Below are 19,235 nucleotides of genomic sequence, written 5' to 3'. Positions count from 1 at the left end.
GTATTAATGTTTGTTTGTTTGTGTTTACAGACCTGAAGAGGCTTCTTCCTGCTGTGTTGAGCCCAGACCCCTCAGAGCTCCAGAAGGCCATTGAGGTACAGCTCCTCAGAAGCGCTGTGGGAGCCATCACTGCAGCCAATCACGAACAGGACCAGAAGGTTCTCGCATCGTCCGAGTGAGTAAATAGTCTGAACACAGTAGATTTTTTCAAAAAGTTGTGTATGTACTAGGGGTGTAACGGTTCACAAAATTCACGGTTCGGTTCGATACGATACACTGATGTCACGGTTCGGTTCGGTTCGATACGTTTTTGATACAGCAAAATGTAAAAACATCTCAACTTTTCAGAATGCCGCAAGCGCACCGCGGGTCATGTGACAAGAACCAACCAATCAGCTTCATCCTTTCCCGTAACAACGTTGAGAGCTCAGCCAAGATGAAGGATCAGCTGATCATAGTTGTATATGGATTGCAATTTTGAAATAAATTTAGTAGCAGAGCTACTGCAAGCGATTTTTAGAGCTGCAAATCCATTTATCCTTCGCTGAAATTTCCGCGTCTCATGGAGAGAGCACGTCATTGTTGATTAGCAAAGACAGACGCCTCATGAGCGCTTCTGCCCAAGCGCTTTGGAAAGGAGGAGAAAGACGCGCTTAGCGTTTTCCATGCGTTTTTAGGCACGATATGTGAACGGCCCCTAAGGCGCTCGCTCACTCAACACGCGCTGAAGGCTCGTTGCAAAATGTCGAATGCCTTTAACAGACCAGAAATATAAGATCCTAAAATAACCAACAGGTCTGGTGTTTGGGTTGGATTCCCTGTAAGCTATAGTTTCTAAATGCTGCAGGGATAGTTTGCTGCGTGCCTGTTTCTCCTTTTTTTCGTCTTTTCCCAGATAGTACTGACGCATATATCCCAGATATTCCCGCTGGTGTTTTTTTTTTGTTTTTTTTATTCCCGCTGGTGTACCCTGTCATGTTGCAGATGCGACATACCGTTGTTTTTTTATCCACCACTCTCTTGCCATCACCATTATAGCTTAAAGGGAATCCAAAGTGCACCCAAACACCAGACCTGTTGGTTATTGGAGGATCTTCTCATTTCTAGTCTGTTAAACGCATTGGCTATTTTTGCAACGAGCCTTCAGCGCGTACTGAGTGAGCGAGCGCCTGCTGAGTAGCCTAACATAAACATTCTTCTTCGGGAGTGTCAGGGGCGTTGCCTGTTACGTTGTTTGGGTTATTGGGCTACCTTGTTGAACGCATATCATTATATTTCTCTCTCTCTCTTTTTTTTTTTTTTTCAAATATAATTAATTACTCCAACGAACCGTTCGGTATACATAATGCGTACCGCGTACCGAACCGAAAGCGTCGTACCGAACGGTTCAATGCGAATACGCGTATCGTTACACCCCTAGTATGTACTGATGGTGAGTCTACATTTGGGTTTTCGTCTTCAGCACCCTGGTGAAGTACCTGAAACAGACGGGCCGCATCTCTCTGGGTCCCCTGCGTCTCTCCACTCTGATGCTGTCTGACTCCTTGCCCACCCTCAGCACCCTGCAGCTGCACTGTGCCAACGCTCTAGAGAACTCGCTCTGCAACCAGCACCCAGAGGTTTGAGCCACCACATCAAACCTGTGAGCATGCAAATACATTGTCATGTGTCTTTACCTTTTTAAGAAATCCCCGTTTTTTGTTTTCCTCCCAATAGGACTGCTTAATTCCGCTCTTCAGTGAAGCTTTGACCACCTGCAAGCAGCAGGATGTCCAGCCATGGCTGCATGCTCTCCGATACACCACTTTCCAGCGACAGCTCTTCCAGAAACTCAAAGGTAAAGTCTCCTTCTCTTCTGTGTTATTATAGCTAATGAATGTGATGTGGCGTCTCTGTTGACTCTGCAATGATTCATCCAGGATCGTCTGCTCCAGTGGACTCTCACCTGATGGAGCTTTGTCTGACTGCGGTGAAATTCGCTCGTAAGCAAGGAAATATCGCCCTGGCCACACGACTGCTGAGTCTGTGCAACAAGCCATCAGTGAGTGACTCCGAAGGTCAGGACCTGGTGCAAAGCTTCAGGCAGCTGTCACTAGAGGGCACTGTTGGGGAGAAGTGGGGACCAGAGCTGGAGATCGAGAAGGCTAAAGTTCTGTTTGCTGCTGGCAAGTGCTTCTAAGCTGTTTCAGTCTGATTTGGGCCAGTTCACTTGGTCTTGGTGTTTTTTGACAGTGTGAATGTCTAAGCACTTCTCTGTCTTTTAGGTCAGTCTGGATCTGCTATGGAAATGCTGAGCTCCTGTGCGCTGTCGTACTGTCACTCTGGAAAGTGTGAGCGTGCAGCCTGTCGCTCTGTGCTTACTCTGTGCAAATGGCTTTTGGCCGACTGGAAAGATCTGACTCCTCAACTTAAAATGGTGGTGAAAAGGAACTCTGGTTCTACCAACCTCTCGGCTCTCTCCAAAAACATCTCTGGCCTGTTGGAGCTGCCGCTGGAAGATCAGGGAATGCCACGTATTACAACAGAGACTACAGGTAAGCTTAATGCCAGTGCATTAAACCATGCTATGTATGTCATGAATGGTTGAGGACCAATATGATGATCACATTGCATTCTACAGTGCAGTGTGTATTAGTGTTTGATTAATATTGTCTTTGTTTTTTAGTAATTATCTTGGGGATTTGTTTGTTCTGTTTTCAGTCAGTGTTGGTGTTGGGGAGCCAGACTTCGTCCTTGGCCAGTTGTACCAGCTCTCAACTACTCAAGCTCCTGAAGTGGCAAAATCATGGGCTGCTCTGGCCAGCTGGGCGTACAGATGGGGCAGGAAGGTTGTGGACAATGCCAGGTATTTTTCTCTATAAAGTTGCTAATGTTAGTTTAAAAAAAAAAACAAGTGATATGCTCATACTGATGTTTGGTGTTTATTCTTTCTGTTGATAGTCAAGGAGAAGGGGTTCCTTTGCTGCTTGGAGAGAAGAAAGAAATCGAGGACTTGCTCCCAGCAGGCACTAGTGATGAGGACAAAGAGACCATTTTCGGCATTTTGGGTCAGGCCATGTGTCGCCCAGCTGGAATTCAGGTTATGGAGTTCACAGTTTGTAAATGAGCCGGAATCAGTGTTTTTCATACTGTGGCACACTGCACATTATGGAAATGTAATACTAGAAAAGTCATTTTATTCAAACATACTGTAGTTTAAGAGATTGGGGTTGGAGCTTTTTTCTTTTCTTCCATTGGTGTTTTTGAAGGAGACCTTTTATGGCCAAAATGTTAGTTTTTGTATATATAAAAAAAAAAAACACAATCCTGTGAATGTTACTCCACTCAGTTTCCCATAATCCTTCAGAAATCATTCTAGTGGGTTGATTTGGTGCTCAAACATTTTATCAGTGTTGAAAACTGAGATCTATTTTACAAATGAAAATCTTTTGGAATGCTATGTTTTACTTCCATTTTTGATTGATTTAAACTGTGCATTTAAAATAAACATCTCAATTTCTTTAAAGATATTTTACCTTGTAGATTTGTGCCTGGATGTTAATGCTGATGTTCATTTATCTGCGATGGGGATGTGAATAGTTCTGGTTTTGTGCAGGATGAGGACATGGCCTTGCAGAATGAAGAGGATGATGAGGACGACATGGTGGATGTGATCGTCCGACAGCTGTTGGGTGCCTGTCCGTGGCTGTCTGAGGTGCAGGACACTGTGACCGATGGGCTGATTGGGGTGTGGAGGAGAGTGGTTGACCGAATCTTCAGCCTGTACCGGGTCTCCTGCAGAGCATACTTCACCTTCCTCAAACTCAACGCTGGGCAGGTCAGAGGATTCCTCCTCTAATGTTAACACGGTGATACATTTCTAAAACAGAAATCGATCAAATATCTTTGTGTCTTGATTATCAGGTGCCCATAGATGAAGACGACCCCAAGCTGCTGCTGAACAACCAGTGCAGCAAACAGAGCAGCGATGATGTCATTGTCATGGCAACCCTCCGTCTGCTGCGTCTGCTTGTGAAGCATGCTGGGGAATTAAGAGAGGGTCTGGAGCATGGCCTGGCATCCACCCCCACTGCACCCTGGAGAGGTAAGAACTTGAACATGGATACAGTAATGAACTCTTTACATCATGTAGATAGTTATTTCTGTTCATGCAATATTAATATCTCTGTTTTCTCTCTAGGTATCATTCCTCAGTTATTCTCCAGACTAAATCACCCTGAGGCTTACATCCGCCAGAGCATCTGCAGCCTGCTGTGCAGAGTCGCCCAAGATTCACCCCACCTTATCCTCTACCCTGCCATTGTTGGATCCATCTCACTTGGTGGAGAGGCTCAGGCTGCAGGTACATGCTGTATTTCCAGACGGGGACATCCCGGCTACCTTAGGCCATGTGTCTACCGAAGCATGGGCATAAACATTTTTAGCCAGATGAAAGAAAGGAAGAAAAAAATGTCATTTTCATCTCTTCTAGGTAATAAGCTGCCGTCGTCCCTGCCAACCCTTCTTGGGAACATGCAGGGAGAGGCTCTTTGTGGAGGTGAGAGCGAGACGGGCAGCGGGCCGACTTCTCAGGAGAGCAGCCGCGGGGAAGACATGATGTATTCTAGCGAAGACCAAGCCATGATGCAGGACTGCTACAGCAAGATCGTAGACAAGCTCTCTTCTGCCAACCCCACCATGGTGCTACAGGTATTACAGAAAGGACTCTGCTGTTCTGTAAGTGTCTGTTTGTGTTAAAGGACATTGTGTTTAAGAGTTGTTTTGTTGATCCTTGCGTGTGCAGGTGCAGTTGTTGGTGGGCGAGCTGAGGAGGGTCACTCTGCTCTGGGACGAGCTCTGGCTGGGGGTCTTGCAGCAGCAACACATGCACGTTCTGCGCAGGATCCAACAGCTGGAGGACGAGGTGAAAAGAGTTCAGAACAACAACACTCTGCGCAAGTAAGTCACGACCCTGGAAATCAATATAGAAGGAGAAACTTAATTAGTGAGTGACTCGTGCCTCTTGGAAAATCATTTAAATTCTCAATCTCTTGTGGTTTAGGGATGAGAAGGTGGCCATTATGAGAGAGAAGCACTCGGCTCTGATGAAGCCTGTGGTTTTTGCCCTGGATCACGTACGCAGCATCACGGCTGCTCCGGCGGAGACTCCTCACGAGGCGTGGTTTCAGGAGACGTACGGAGAGGCCATCCAAAATGCTCTAGAGAGACTGAGGAGCCCTCTTAATCCAGCCAATCCTGCCAGCAGCTGGGTGCCCTTCAAACAGGTCAGCACAGCTGTGTGCATAAGTGAACCGCTGATATGCATGCTGTGCATTTTAGCTTTTGTAATCCTACCCCTTTCTGTCACAGATCATGCTGAGCTTGCAGCAAAGGGCACAAAAGCGGGCTAGTTACCTCCTGCAGCTAGATGAGATCAGCCCCCGCCTGACGGCCATGAGCAACACAGAGATGGCTCTGCCAGGGGAGGTGTCTGCTACAGACGCAGTCACTATCCAGAGCGTAGGCAATACCATCACCATCCTGCCCACTAAAACCAAACCCAAGAAGCTCTACTTCCTAGGCTCTGATGGCAGAAATTATCCTTACCTATTCAAAGGTATGAGTTTTAAACGTGTCTAAAAGCATCACCAAAAACTCATTTCAAAGACTTTAGTTCTTCTTCAAACACAAACATATTACTTGAGATTTGTCCCTCCTTTTTAAAGTCCATTTCCACTAAAACTATTAAAGGCACTGTAAAAGTAATCCATTTAAATTGAGCAGTTAATTATTTTTGTGAGAATTATTCTATTTAATACATGCTATGTAAACATTATCTTTGCGTTTTAGGACTGGAGGACTTGCATTTGGATGAGAGGATCATGCAGTTTTTGTCTATCGTCAACACCATGTTCACTAAAGTGAATCAGCAGGAGAGCCCAAGGTTTCACGCCCGTCATTATTCTGTCACCCCGCTGGGCACCAGATCAGGCCTCATCCAGTGGGTGGATGGAGCCACTCCTCTGTTCGGTCTGTACAAACGCTGGCAACAGCGTGAGGCTGTGCTCCAAGCGCAGAAGGTGAGAGGGAAAATTAGCATAGAATGCTTCAGAAATATCGTTTTACCTAACATGGTTTTTCAGGATTTTTGTAAGAACATTTGTTGCATAAAAATTAAGATCATTTATAAAAGTAAAATATGCAAATAAAAAATCCCAGTTGTCACTTTCAGTTGATGTAAATAGTGCAGACCTATTGACTGGCTTGCCTTTTGGTGAAGGAAGATTTAAAAATTCTGACCAAATCTTATACCTTTTTTAAATGTAGGCACAGGACTCCTTCCAGCAACCTCCGAATCTTCCCATGGTTCCACGGCCCAGTGAGCTCTATTACAGTAAGATCAGTCCTGCCTTAAAGGCTGTCGGGCTCAGTTTGGATGTGTCGCGCCGTGACTGGCCGTTGAGTGTCATGAGAGACGTTCTCCGAGAGCTGATGGAGGCTACACCTCCTAACCTCTTGGCAAAGGAGCTCTGGTGCTCCTGTACCACCCCCAGTGAGTGGTGGAGTGTGACTCAGGTCAGAGGAACCACTATTCACATGTGCTACCTATGTTCAGCGGAGTGTAAGAGCCTTACACTAGAATTAACCAATCTTGTGCGTCTCATTTAGTCTTATGCCAGATCCACCGCTGTAATGTCAATGGTGGGATACATCATTGGATTAGGAGATCGCCATCTCGACAATGTGCTGATAGATATGACGACTGGTGAGGTGGTACACATTGACTACAACGTCTGCTTTGAGAAGGGTGAGTGCTTGTTTACTTGAGAATGACTCAAAACATACTTCATTTGGCATAGACATTTACATACCTCGTCATCCTAACAGGAAAAAGCCTGAGAGTACCAGAGAAGGTTCCTTTCCGTATGACACACAACATTGAGACCGCTTTGGGAGTCACAGGGGTGGAGGGCATCTTTAAACTGTCCTGTGAACAGGTAAGAATGAGATTCCTCATGAATGGGAATGATTCATTAATGTTTAATTTAGAGCATGCATATACATTTGAACGGTGTCCTTTCCCCTTCAGGTCATCCAGATAATGCGCCGTGGTAGAGAGACCCTCTTGACTCTTTTGGAGGCGTTTGTCTATGATCCGCTGGTGGACTGGACAGCAGGTGGCGAGGTGGGCTTTGCGGGGGCTGTGTATGGAGGTGGTGGTCAGCAAGCAGAGAACAAGCAGAGCAAGAGAGAGATGGAGCGAGACATCACACGCAGCCTCTTCTCCTCCCGTGTGGCTGAGATTAAGGTGAGAATTTTGCTGCATGACATTGGTTGGGTAAGCAGGTATTCAATCCTCAAACTGTTGCCCCTGGTTGAGCCATGTTGTATATCACATATTTAGGGGAACCAAACTACTGATTAATTAAGCTTGGATGCAACATCAAAAAAATGATGTTTTGTCTTGTCCGCTTTGTCTGCATGTATGAATTACACCCAATTAGAGCAATTTGAACTATATCTAAATCTCAACTGTCTGATTTATTTCAGTACAAAATAAAAAGGTGGATTTACAAGTGCACAGCTTTATCTGCATACATGCAGTATGCTTACATGGAGTGATCATATAGCAGTTCTCAACTGCTTTGGTACTTGTATTAGGCACAAAATGAAAATAGTATTATCTCCCAGCTCTAATATGCTAAATGCCATAGTAAGGCATGAAGATGTTGACATATAATACCCATTAACATTGTTCTTTGTAAAGCTGCTGTGAAACAATATGTATTGTGAAAAGCGCTATACAATTTTTTTTGTTTTGTGTATATTTAGGTGAACTGGTTCAAGAACCGTGATGAGATGACTGGAGTGCTGCCGCAGGTGGACGAGGCAGTGGATGAGTACCTAAACCTGCAGGAGCAGCTCACTCAAGTGGAGAAAGTGCAGGGCAAGCTGCTGGAGGAGATGGAGTTCCTGGAGGGAGCCGACACCAGAGCAGATCATCCCATCCACTCCCTGGAGCACAGGTCAGCAGACGAGACCATCAAGAAATCATGTTCAGCCGGTCACAATTATAGCTTGATCGTGTAATAGTGTAGATTTGATGGGACAAATTAGAAGTTCTTTCTCCCATCTCTTTCTAGATACTCGGAGCACACTCAGTTGCAGTCCAGACAGAGAACTGTACAGGATGCTATTCAGGGGAAGTTGTCGGATCTGGATCAGTGCATCTCTCAGTATCATGCTGCCTTCGCCAGTCTAGAGGCCACCCAGCTTGCCAGTCTCCTCCAGGAGATCAGTAGCCCTATTGATTTAGGTGCAGATCATTTTGTCTGTCTTTTACAGAATATTAACTGAAGTTTAATGAGAAGCAAAAGGAGCTCTTGCAAGCTTCTAATTTGTTCCTTTGGTCTGTGTAAACTGCAGGTCCACCTAGCTACGTGCCAGCAACTTCTTTCTTGCAGAATGCAGGCCAGGCACATCTTATTAGCCAGTGTGAGGCGCTGGAGGCGGAGGTGAGCGCTCTGTTACAGCAGCGGCGCTCTCAGCTGCGTGGCTGTCTCGAGCACCTGCACAGCTATGCCACCGTGGCCTTGCTGTACCCCCGTGCAGTGCTGCTCAGACACAGGGTTCACACGTGGAAACAGTGGATGGAGGAGCTGGTGTGTGACCTGACCGTGGATCACTGCCAGACCATCTACCACCAGTAAGAGCAATTACTGATTGTGTCTCCAGTTCACACTCTTTGGCTGCTTTTCCAGCAGTAATTGGTCAAACTTCACATAATAAAAAGCAATAGCATTTTATTATTGCGTTACCGATCAAAAGTATGGTGTTGGTAAGATTTTTAAAATGTTTTTAAAAGAAGTCTCATGCTCACCCAGGCTGCATTCATTTGATCAAAAGTACTGTGAAATAGTAATATTATGAAATAATATTATTAGTAGTAATATTATATTATTTAAGCTTTTTATCCTGAATAAGTGTTAAAAAAAAAAAAAAAAAAAAAACTGAACCCAAACTTTTGAATGTATATAAAGGTTCTCATGCCCTGGAAAAATCAATCATGCATTTTTATTAACAGTTATCATTTTTACATGATTGCATGTAAAATTTGCATTTTTAAAATGGATTTTTCCGTGTCCTTTTAATAAATTTGATATCATAAAACCTCTTTTCTTTTCAGATATGAAATGCAGTTTGCACCCCAGCCCCCTCCTGCCTCATGTCAGTTCCTGTCTAGCATCGAGATGGCGCTGCAGCACCATGCAGCGGAAACCAACACCCGGCTGCTGCGGCAGGTAGAGCGTCTGAAGGCAGAGGGTGCTGGTGTTGCCATTTGTGAGGAGCAGCTGCAGGAGATCGAGCGCTGCATCAAGGTTTTCCTGCACGAGGACGCCGAGCTCGGGTCCTTCAGCCTGGCCGGCATCGTCGTCTCTGCCCTCTGTGCCCTCACCAGGTATGAGTCTGTGGCTTTAAAAAAAACTACAAGAAAGTAAAAATCCTCATTTGTTGCTGAAATGATTTACTGGCCTTTTTTTCCCCCAGTGATCTTAAAGAATTAGAGAATTCAGTGTTTGTGTGCTTTGCAGGCGTAACCTGGTGATGGAGGGAGCTGCAGCCAGTGCCGGAGAGCAGCTGGTGGAGCTGACGTCCCGTGATGGTGCCTGGTTCCTGGAAGAGCTCTGCAGCATGAGTGGAAACATCACGTGCCTTGTGCAGCTATTGCAGCAGTGCCAGCTTCTGTCACATGACCTGGACATCCTCAGCCTTGCAGAGACTTCGCAAGTTGTCTACCTTGCCAATGGCGTCTACACCTGCCTTCAGGTAATGCTCTCAGTGTTTAATGGTATAAAGTGGTTTCACTGATGGTTTTCCACCCTCTTAAACATTTTTTATATATATTTGAAGGAGCTCAACACAAACTTCCGTCAGATCATCTTCCCAGAGGCTCTGCGCTGCATGCTGAAGGGAGAAAGTACATTAGAGGCCATGCTAGCGGAGCTGGACGCTCTTATCGATCAGTGTGCAGATGGGGTTTCGCTGCAGGGACTGGGGGACGTTCTGCAGGCTCACCTTCGTAACACCGCCATGGGCCTAGAGGAAGATCCAGATGACCACTATCTGGATATCACCAGGTAACATGGCAAATAGAAAGATTTACGAAGGAGTAGGTAATGTTATTGTATTTGTATGGACTAAACTGTGTTTTGTGTCAGGGTTCTGCGAGCCCAGTACTCCGAACTGATCCAGCCGCGCTGTATGGAGAGCTCCGGGCAGGAAACGCCCAAGATGAGTGCCGGTCAGATGTTGCTGGTAGCGTTTGATGGCATGTTTGCCCAGCTGGAGACAGCTTTTGGACTTCTGATTGACAAGGTAAACATACTGATTTGTAAAGCATTGTAGTTTGTAATTCATGTTTGGATAGAGGTGTAACATTGTCTAAGGCCATCTCCAGATCTCTATCAGATCTTTTGTTTTTTGCTCATCTTGAGAAATATATGTGCACACAAAACCATGAAACCATCACAAAATGATGTAGTATACATGCTAGACCAGTATGTGGCGCTGTAATTCTGCCACAGAGATGCACTTAAAACAGAGAAGACGACATGGACCATGTGGATAAACCTTTGGCGCTGTATACAAACAAACATGAAATAATGCGTTTATTAATCTGTGTTAATGGATAGACAGTCGTTCCGTGTTTGTTCATGTTTTTGCTGCTGTTAAATGAAGTAGCAGTGTCTGACCAGGGTCTAGACGTAGGGTGATGAAATCATTGTTTCACTAAATATATGGATTGGCTGTATGCACGAAAACAGTGTCCTTTTCAGATTTATCCACTCGGACAGATCCACCCGGGCTTAAACACCAGTGCGATGCTAAATTTTATAGATACAATTAAATGCGTCTGTGTGTAGATGGCCTAATATTTGACCACCTCAGTCTGTAGTACACTTTAGATGTCCTAAATGATTTATCAAATACAGATATAAGAGATTTTTTTTTTCTTTTTTGTCAGTTTGAGGAGTGTACACATCAGTTAAACAGCGTATGGATTAGAGCATTAACAATAATTACATTATAGTTATAATTAGGGAGGCACTGAATGTTTGCAGAAAATAGCAACAACAAAAAAAATCTGGGGGAATATCTTCACTGAAACTGCTACTCGTCAGTTGCTCAGAAACATTTTATTTTTACAAGGCATGTGACAATGTGATGCGTGCAACAAACGTCTTCCCAAGTTGGTAATGAGAATCATTTATGAATCTGCTGTTGTCAGCACTGAAGGTCTTCCTGTGGGTTTCCACCAAAATAAAAGCTGAGAAAAAGCAAGAACTCCATCAACATTCACCATTTAATTCAAGCAATGGTGAAAAAATTGGCTAAATACATGGGGAGGAAAAACGCGAAAACTGTGTCCAGTTTCAGCTTCGGCCAAAAAAAAAGTTCATTTCGTGATTTGTAATATATTTGAGTTAATAATATTAAGTGTGTTCTTATTTAATAGAATAAAACTTTTTTTTTATGCTATTATTATTGTGTATTCATATTGAATGGTGTTCCATGTAAGCAACAATTTGTGACTGCAAATGCCTGAAGTGGAAAGAGTTGAATAAGAAAAGAGCTGACTATGGCTATGAGCGTGGTCAGGTTTTTCTTCTGTTTTTGTCCCTAGCTGATCACATGCCTGAGATGTTTATTAGATTAGAGTTCTGTCCAAATGAATCCTGTTCTCCCTCTAGCTGAACTCTATGGATGTGCCTGCTGCCTGGAGAAAGGTGGATGTGATCCGGGAGTCCAGAGCTACACAGGTCCATTTCTTTGATAATGTGCAGACCAGACAGGTCTTGGAGGAAATCTTCTTCCTGAAGAGACTCCAGACCATCCGAGACTTCTTCCGTCTGTGCGGATCATTTGCACAGACGCTATCTGGTAAACATCTGCTTGACAGTTTCTCAATGTTTTCTCAATATTAGCAATCACACATTAATAAAGTAAGAAATACAAAGTAGTGTAGAATCAGGCTTTTTGTTAGACACTTATTTTTCTAACAGGAGCATGTCCTACACCCACTGATGAGCCTCCACCCTCAAATGGCCCAGTAGCCATAGTGAAACCCATGTATAGGGGCTCCACTGTAGTGAGTGAAGACCAGATGATGCGGCCCATCAAAGCCTTCACAGCAGATTTTGTGAGGCAGATGCTGATGGGGCTCCCCACCCAGGCTCTGGGCCTGGCCATCTGCAGCGCTCTCAGTGCCCTCGGCATGGATCTCATCGGTCAGGTGGAGGCCAAGGACTTCGGCGCTGAGGGGAAGGTTTCTCTGGATGACCTGTGCAAGAAAGCAGTAGAGCAAGGAGTGCAGGCAGGACGGATATCCCAGCTGCTGCTCAACAGGGCTACAGTGCTGGCCAGCTCCTACGACACGGCCTGGAAAAAACTGGACCTGGTACGACGTCTGGAAGTCAGCATCGAAGCCTGTAAGGTCAGCCTGCAGAGGACTCAGCTTCACATCGCCATGTTCCAGGTATGAACCATGCCTCCGTTTACAAAAAAAACATTTCATCGGTTGTGGCTGTGAAGTTCTAGTGATAAAAACAGGTGTAGGATACATTGTCAATAATCAGTCACTTTAAAACCAAGCAGCTTTTCGTTGGTCAGCGCCAGCAGATTTGTGGGATCTCACACATGAAATTTTCTGAAGCATCAGTAAATGTGTCCTTCACCTTCTGCTCTCTCTCATCAGTGGCAGCATGAGGACATTCTCGGTGCGAGGACGCAGCCCATGACGGTCAGTCCGCCGCCTCGCTCCATCATCCTGAGCAACATGAAGAAGAAGCTCTACAAACTCAGTCAGGACGACGCTTCTATTGGCGGTGTCCAGGTGAACGCCGTCGCATGTTTTGGAAACCGTGTCAAAAGTTAAATGGAAACCTTTTCATCTAAAATGTTGGGTTTTGTGTTGCAGGAGAAGTTGGCAAGTCTAGAGGGCAGCATAGAGCAGAGGCTGAAGTGGGCCGGTGGCGCAAACCCTGCACTCGCCCCAGTGCTGCAGGACTTTGAGGCCACTATAGCAGAACGCCGTGCCATGGTGATGAAGGAGAGTCAGCGTGCCAACCAGGTTACTTTTCTCTGCAGCACCATTCTCAACTTCGAAGGTCTGCGTACCCGCACTCCAGAAGCCTTGAACATGGATGCTACACTGTTTGAACTTGTGAAACGATGCCAGGCCACCTGCTCCTACGCTGCCCAGTTCAGCACCTCCGTTTCCTCTCTGGAACTTCAGCTGCTGCATAGACTGGTGAGGCTGGGTGTTAAAATGTGCTTTTTTTTTTCTTTTGTTATTCTGTCTACTAGGGGTGGTACGATCGGGGTTTTTGAGGCTGATCACCAGAAGCAATATCTGCCGATACGATCACCGATGCCGATCTTTTTATAAATGATCCTTATCGTGTATAATTGTTTATAGTGTTGATCCAATCAATATATTTAGACATTTTTTCAGGGCCCGAATTTCATTTTTTAGGTTGAATTTCCCTCTTTAGTGACTCTTGAGAAGGGGGTGTTCTAATTCGGTACGTAATCGGTGCAGAAGCAGCTGGTGCTCACTGTGCTTTCACACAGGAGTCTGCAACTGATCCGTGGCTGTTTCCTGCACACAACATTTATCTGTCATTTTGATTTAGAATCCAAACATTGTTACTGAAAATGCTTTTTCAGCACTGTGATTTTTTTATTATTTTTTTTATTACACAGAACCGTAATAGTCTTTCATAGACGCGTTTAAATGCAATAAAAATAAGAAACCGATTATTCAATGCTTTTTACTTTTGCATTTACTTCTAGATTTATAGATTTATATTTTAAGTTGCTCAAGCAAGTAGCAAAACACTTAAGGTACTTTTCTTTATCACAAACATCATCACATAAATTCTAAATGAAAACTTATAGACAGAAACAGTCCGCTCTACTGCCTTTTCTTTTGATTTAATTGTTTAAATGCTTTATAAATAACTTTTTCCTACCTCCACGATTGCTGTCTGTTATTGCCTTGTTTATCTAAAAGTGCTTTTTTCCTTTAAACCTTGCCAAATAGCCATAGTCAGTTGACTGTGAAACACAGTAGACACAGTGAACGCTTTTATCAGTTAACATGAGCTCAAGAAAAATCTGCTCTGTAAACGTGTGTGTGCACTTCAGAGTGTGCATGAGTGCTTAGTCTCCAGGAGGGCGCACGAGAATGGTTTAAAGAATTTAAAAGAAATGCTTTTTTGTAAACTTTTGTGATAATGCGACACAGCCGCAATCGTGCAAGTGACAATTCCTGTGTCAACTGTGCAGTGTGCAGCTCGCTTATAGTGTGGACCCCATGTGATTTGAAGCCACTAGATTCACTCTCCGTTTTTGTGAAATTATCTCACAGATAGTTCAAATTACTTAATGATGAAATATGAATTGCACCTCACCTTCAGCATTATAATTATTACAATTAAGACAATGTTGTGCCAAACCTCTCACGACATCAGCTTGAAATCGGTTTATGAGATCGGCCTTTATAGAGACCGGTGATCAAATATCCCAAAGAGATTTTCAGCCGATAGTGATCGGTAGTCAATTGGAATCGGTAATTTTTATTTTGGTTTTGTTTTATGATGTCGCATTCTCGCCAAGTTTGATTAAAAAAATACTGTAAAAAAAAAAACTGTTATTCTAAAACGTGCCATTTAAAAGTAACTTAAGTAGTTTCTGTAATGACGAGCTGAATTTTCAACATAATTACTCCAGTCTTAAGAGAGCAGCGCATCCCTCCAAATCACTTAAACTACTTGTGAATTAAAAAAAACACATTTCACCGTAATCTGTTGGTGTGGTCAGTTTCTGATTGAAAAGCACTGGGTTGTGTCTTTGCAGAGTGCTGCCATGGATCTGTCCATTGGTGGGCCTGAGTGGCTTGTGTACGCACAGACTCAGCTGACCCAGGAGATGTCCAGTCAGAGAGCCATGCAGGAGGAAAGAGAGCAGCAGCTGGAGAGAGTGACCGAAACCCTGCAGATGCTGGTCGACTCCATTAAAGTCATCCTGTCCAATCACAACCGCCAGCTTGCTGATGTTAAGCACCTCCTGCGTGCCATGGCAAAGGTATATAAGCCTCTGATGCTAAATGATATATTGGTCACCTTTAACCGCTGACAGTGTTTTTTTTTTTTTTTTTAAGTGTTATAGAATATCTATCCTTTGTGTGCACTCTAATGAGACCTGCTTTTCAATTTGGCAGGATGAGGAAAATGCCCTTGCAGAGGGAGAGGAAGTGACTTATGAGGGTAGTGTGCGTCAGTTCCTGTCCGAATACAAAGCATGGCAGGACAATGTGCAGATAGTGCTTTTCACAGTAGTGCAAGCTACAGGTCAACCACGCAGCCAAGAGCAGGTTGAGCTGCTGCAGGAGATCCCTGCCACCCTGAAGGAGCTAAAGCTTCAGAGCCAGAGGTGAGCAGAACACTATAGACATGAGACATACCAAACTGACAAAACACTTTAAAGACAGACATCCAGATCAAATCAAAGGGTTCAAGCAGGTTAGTTTCATTGTGTTTCCCATACATTGATTTGTTTGAGGCGGCCGCCACAATATCAAAACTGACCATCACAAATAGATTTTCCAAAAGGCTTTGACATTGTTGAATAATCACATGAGCACTGTACGTATCAAAGTCGACACCCAGTGCGGGTGTTTTTATATCACTGTAATTCTGAAGGGAACCGAAAATGATGGATGTCACTTTCATTTCATCTTGCCTGTAATGCGTGAGCAGCGTTTGTGAGCGCAGGCTCAGTGCTTAATTGATTACAGCCATTCCCGGGGAAACTTCTCTCGCTCAAGGCCTCCTGCTGGCAGAGAATTAATTTGCATATAAAAAGTGAAAGTGACGTGACATTCAGCCAAGTATGGTGACCCATACTCAGAATTTGTGCTCTGCATTTAACCCACCGAAATGCACACACAAAGAGCAGTGAACACACACACACACGCACACACTGTGAACACACACCCGGAGCAGTGGGTATATATATGCCACCACAAATAGTGCTGTAATAGTCTGTTATGAATATTATTAAATATTTTATTTTGAATGTCAGGTTGAAATAAATGCTATTATTGGAGTATTTAACCGTTAGCATAAGTGAGGTTAATGCTAATAGAATTTGCATTAGAATGAAGTTTATTTATTAACTATTTAATGCTACTATAACTTTTATTAAGGTTAAAAAAACAGGATGACACATTTACTATTTTTACACACCAGATGCTTTTAAATGAATTGTAAAATATGCAGGCTAGGGAATGTAGAAATGGTTAACATGGTGTCATATCAGTCAGAAAAGCAGTTCTGGGCTTATTTTTATTATATTTTATTTTTTAAACTAACTTAGTTGTTGTTCTTGATTTTAAATTTCAAAAGCCCTTTTAAATTAAATATGCACAAAGTTTGGATTAAATTATAGTCCAATTTTTTTAATTGGCGTACTTTTGTGTTTTGCTTTGGTACCGAGAACTGTGGAGTTTCACTGGTATTGGTACCAAAATACTGACATTTTGGGATGTGACACCATTAGAACGCAACTTGTAATGCTTCAGGATTTTTTTTTTCTTAGCATCTACAATGGCTTGGTGAGCTTCGCCTCTCCTCTTGTCACTGAGAGAGGAAGTGACTGTGCAAGTCCCACTTCCACCGTCCAGACCAGCTTTGCTGCTGGTAAGTTTAAGATCTAGCTTTGGTTCTTTCATGGTGTTTTTTTTTTCTTCCTCTGTTGGTGATTTGAGTTTGGTCTCTCTGTCTCTCTCTCTCTCTCTCTCTCTCTCTCTCTCTCTCTCTCTCTCTCTCGGTCACTATAGCAGTGCGCTGCAGTGGTGTGAAGACCCAGCCTGACAGCATGTCTCAGAATGCACGCAAAGCTCTTCCTCGAAACTTTGGGACCCCGGTGGACACTCCCCCCAGCACTCTGATGATCAACAGTAAAGGACTGGCCCCAAGCCCCAAAAGAGCCGTGCGGGATCCCAAAACTGGAAGAGGTTAGTTGAGATCCAAGTGCCGTCTCAAGAGATCGGTCCGTTTATAAATGTCGCAATTTTAACATTTGTGTGCTTGACCAATATGTGGCTATTTTAAAAGATGCGTATTAAAAGGCACTATTCATCAAATTAATGCTAATCATGCAATTGGTTTAAACATTTTAATTATTATAAACTATTGATTTAAAGACACTCACATTCAAAAGTTTTGGGGTTTGTCATTTTTGTATTTTTTTTGTTTCTCGCTTACCAAATCTGGATTTATTTGAACAAAATTAGTGGTTAAAAGTGGTTTAGAATCTTTAGATCTGCATGTTTGATCTACAAGATCCTATTTTCAGTTATTTTAACCTATAGTTCCATGTTCGCTTGAGGATGAAAAGCACTTCACTGATGTTCACGTTCAGGCAGTTTTAACTTATAACGTTTAAATTACAGTTTGTACTGACAACGAAAATAGGGCCTTTCATTAAAGTCCTCTTATGAAATCAACTTGAAGCTTTACTAAGATCACTGATCAGCAGTTTTTCCTTCAGCCGTGCAAGAGAGGAATTCCTACGCTGTTAGTGTGTGGAAGAGGGTGAAGGCCAAACTGGAAGGGAGAGACGTGGACCCTAACAGGAGAATGAGTGTCACTGAACAGGTGAGCTTTCCTTCCTTATATATACAGCCTTACTGCTGCTGTTTGTTAATGCCATGTATTTTGCTCTTTAAGGTGGATTACGTCATCAAAGAGGCGACAAACTTGGACAACCTGGCACAGTTGTACGAGGGATGGACAGCATGGGTGTGAACGGGATCCTTGTAGATCACTTTGGTCCAGCGAGGGTAGAAATCCACCGAAATCCACTGGGTCTGGGGCAATGGAGCCACAGAGCACCATGCAGGAAAGTGGGGGGGGTGTAGAGACCCTCCCTCGGACCCACACCGGATCCCCGTAGCACAGCTACACCTGGCGATCCAGCTAACACAACGAAATGGGTCTGCATCTGTTTCCCCCGAGATGTGTGGGGAGCTCACCAAGATGGGGAGGCGGGGTGGGGGGGGGTCTAGGCACACGCGGCTTGAACTACCCCCCAACCAACCCCTGTATCAACAACAAAATAAATGTCAACTATCAATACAAATAGGATTTGCCACAGGGAAAATTTGCAGGAGACAGTTTATCCACTCTTAGAGCAAAGGTCTGCGGTAATTAGCGACTTTCTAAGACTGCATTTGTGTGAGAGTGGAGGGAAAGGGTATCCAGTCTTGGAGGGGTCTTCTGGCCTCTGTTTTTGGATGGCTCTGGGTCGGGCACGACTTGCGGCTGAGCTGTCTCCTGCTGGAGCGGGTGTGGAGGGCTGTGTGAACAGAAGGCTCATAGGACTCCATTGGAAGCCTTTGGCAGACCTTACAGTTCCTTCTTAACCACAAAAAATGACCTTTTCCCCTTAAGTATATATAGGAAATGCTGCAAAAATAACTTTTTACTCCTTCACCAACATACTGAACCGATTTCTCAATTAAAAGGCAAATTGCAAAGTGGCTTTGTGAACATTTACGGTCACGTGTTTCTGAATATTTGGCACAATGAATGAAGTGCTTGGAGTTGCCAAGTGCTCAGTCTGAGGTCTCTTTGATTTGATCGTTGAGCATGACCCAGGCTCTATATGGTGAGATGTGCGAATCAGTTTCTAAATGCTTTTTTTCTTAGTATTCATCTCTGATCTTGTTTGTGTATTGTAGATTCTTTCTCCCTTTCCTTCTTTGCTATGGATTTAGTCTAGATTGCTCTTCTTTTTTTGACTTGCCTGTGGAAGTGTATCACCGCTGATACATGTCCTCATTAAAGCTTGCATTTTACTGATCTTGACCTAGTTTTACATTTTTAGTGGGAGAAATAAGTAATGGAATAGTGATGTGGTGATGGTTACAATTGTTGTCTCTTAATGGTTTTACTCCACTTTGTTGGTCAAATAAAACTATAATTAAACCTCTTGGGTCTTTAATAAAGCATTTGCTGTTTTTGTTCATGTTGGTCTGATTTTTACACTTGTTAATTCACACTATCTTTTGTACTGCAACTTAACCTTGTTCAGGGGCTAGACTACATAAAGCAGTGCTGTGACCCCCTTTCAAAAACCAAGTCTGGTAAGGTTGCTTAACCTGAGGTTAATGGTAACCCAATGTG

The 19,235-nt window shown here is 43.8% G+C and overlaps 1 protein-coding gene across 3 annotated transcripts in view; it reads left to right on the top strand.

The window, feature by feature from the left end:
- LOC113047057 (serine/threonine-protein kinase SMG1-like) overlaps positions 1-19,077 on the top strand; it is a 37,275-nt gene extending 18,198 nt beyond the window's left edge. For all 3 annotated transcript variants that reach the window (XM_026208307.1, XM_026208309.1, XM_026208308.1), the window contains 36 exons: positions 31-175; positions 1,463-1,619; positions 1,717-1,837; positions 1,920-2,165; positions 2,265-2,534; positions 2,701-2,845; positions 2,941-3,079; positions 3,596-3,817; positions 3,904-4,084; positions 4,181-4,342; positions 4,472-4,689; positions 4,784-4,938; positions 5,042-5,264; positions 5,350-5,596; positions 5,830-6,059; positions 6,307-6,555; positions 6,649-6,787; positions 6,868-6,977; positions 7,070-7,288; positions 7,813-8,006; positions 8,124-8,296; positions 8,407-8,686; positions 9,167-9,439; positions 9,573-9,807; positions 9,892-10,118; positions 10,200-10,356; positions 11,733-11,922; positions 12,045-12,517; positions 12,737-12,874; positions 12,959-13,291; positions 14,902-15,129; positions 15,266-15,477; positions 16,645-16,745; positions 16,886-17,062; positions 17,599-17,705; positions 17,778-19,077. In XM_026208307.1, the coding sequence (XP_026064092.1) occupies positions 31-175; positions 1,463-1,619; positions 1,717-1,837; positions 1,920-2,165; positions 2,265-2,534; positions 2,701-2,845; positions 2,941-3,079; positions 3,596-3,817; positions 3,904-4,084; positions 4,181-4,342; positions 4,472-4,689; positions 4,784-4,938; positions 5,042-5,264; positions 5,350-5,596; positions 5,830-6,059; positions 6,307-6,555; positions 6,649-6,787; positions 6,868-6,977; positions 7,070-7,288; positions 7,813-8,006; positions 8,124-8,296; positions 8,407-8,686; positions 9,167-9,439; positions 9,573-9,807; positions 9,892-10,118; positions 10,200-10,356; positions 11,733-11,922; positions 12,045-12,517; positions 12,737-12,874; positions 12,959-13,291; positions 14,902-15,129; positions 15,266-15,477; positions 16,645-16,745; positions 16,886-17,062; positions 17,599-17,705; positions 17,778-17,855 (7,154 nt within the window). In that variant the 3' untranslated portion in view covers positions 17,856-19,077. The remainder of the gene's footprint in view (positions 1-30; positions 176-1,462; positions 1,620-1,716; positions 1,838-1,919; positions 2,166-2,264; positions 2,535-2,700; positions 2,846-2,940; positions 3,080-3,595; positions 3,818-3,903; positions 4,085-4,180; positions 4,343-4,471; positions 4,690-4,783; positions 4,939-5,041; positions 5,265-5,349; positions 5,597-5,829; positions 6,060-6,306; positions 6,556-6,648; positions 6,788-6,867; positions 6,978-7,069; positions 7,289-7,812; positions 8,007-8,123; positions 8,297-8,406; positions 8,687-9,166; positions 9,440-9,572; positions 9,808-9,891; positions 10,119-10,199; positions 10,357-11,732; positions 11,923-12,044; positions 12,518-12,736; positions 12,875-12,958; positions 13,292-14,901; positions 15,130-15,265; positions 15,478-16,644; positions 16,746-16,885; positions 17,063-17,598; positions 17,706-17,777) is intronic.
- The last annotated feature ends 158 nt before the right edge of the window (positions 19,078-19,235 follow it).

The sequence above is a fragment of the Carassius auratus genome, chromosome 28, assembly GCF_003368295.1.
Source record: "Carassius auratus strain Wakin chromosome 28, ASM336829v1, whole genome shotgun sequence".
In the NCBI taxonomy this organism is placed as follows: Eukaryota; Metazoa; Chordata; class Actinopteri; order Cypriniformes; family Cyprinidae; genus Carassius; species Carassius auratus.
The sequence above is the reverse complement of the archived record's forward strand: the minus strand, read 5'-3'. Positions and strand labels throughout refer to the sequence as shown.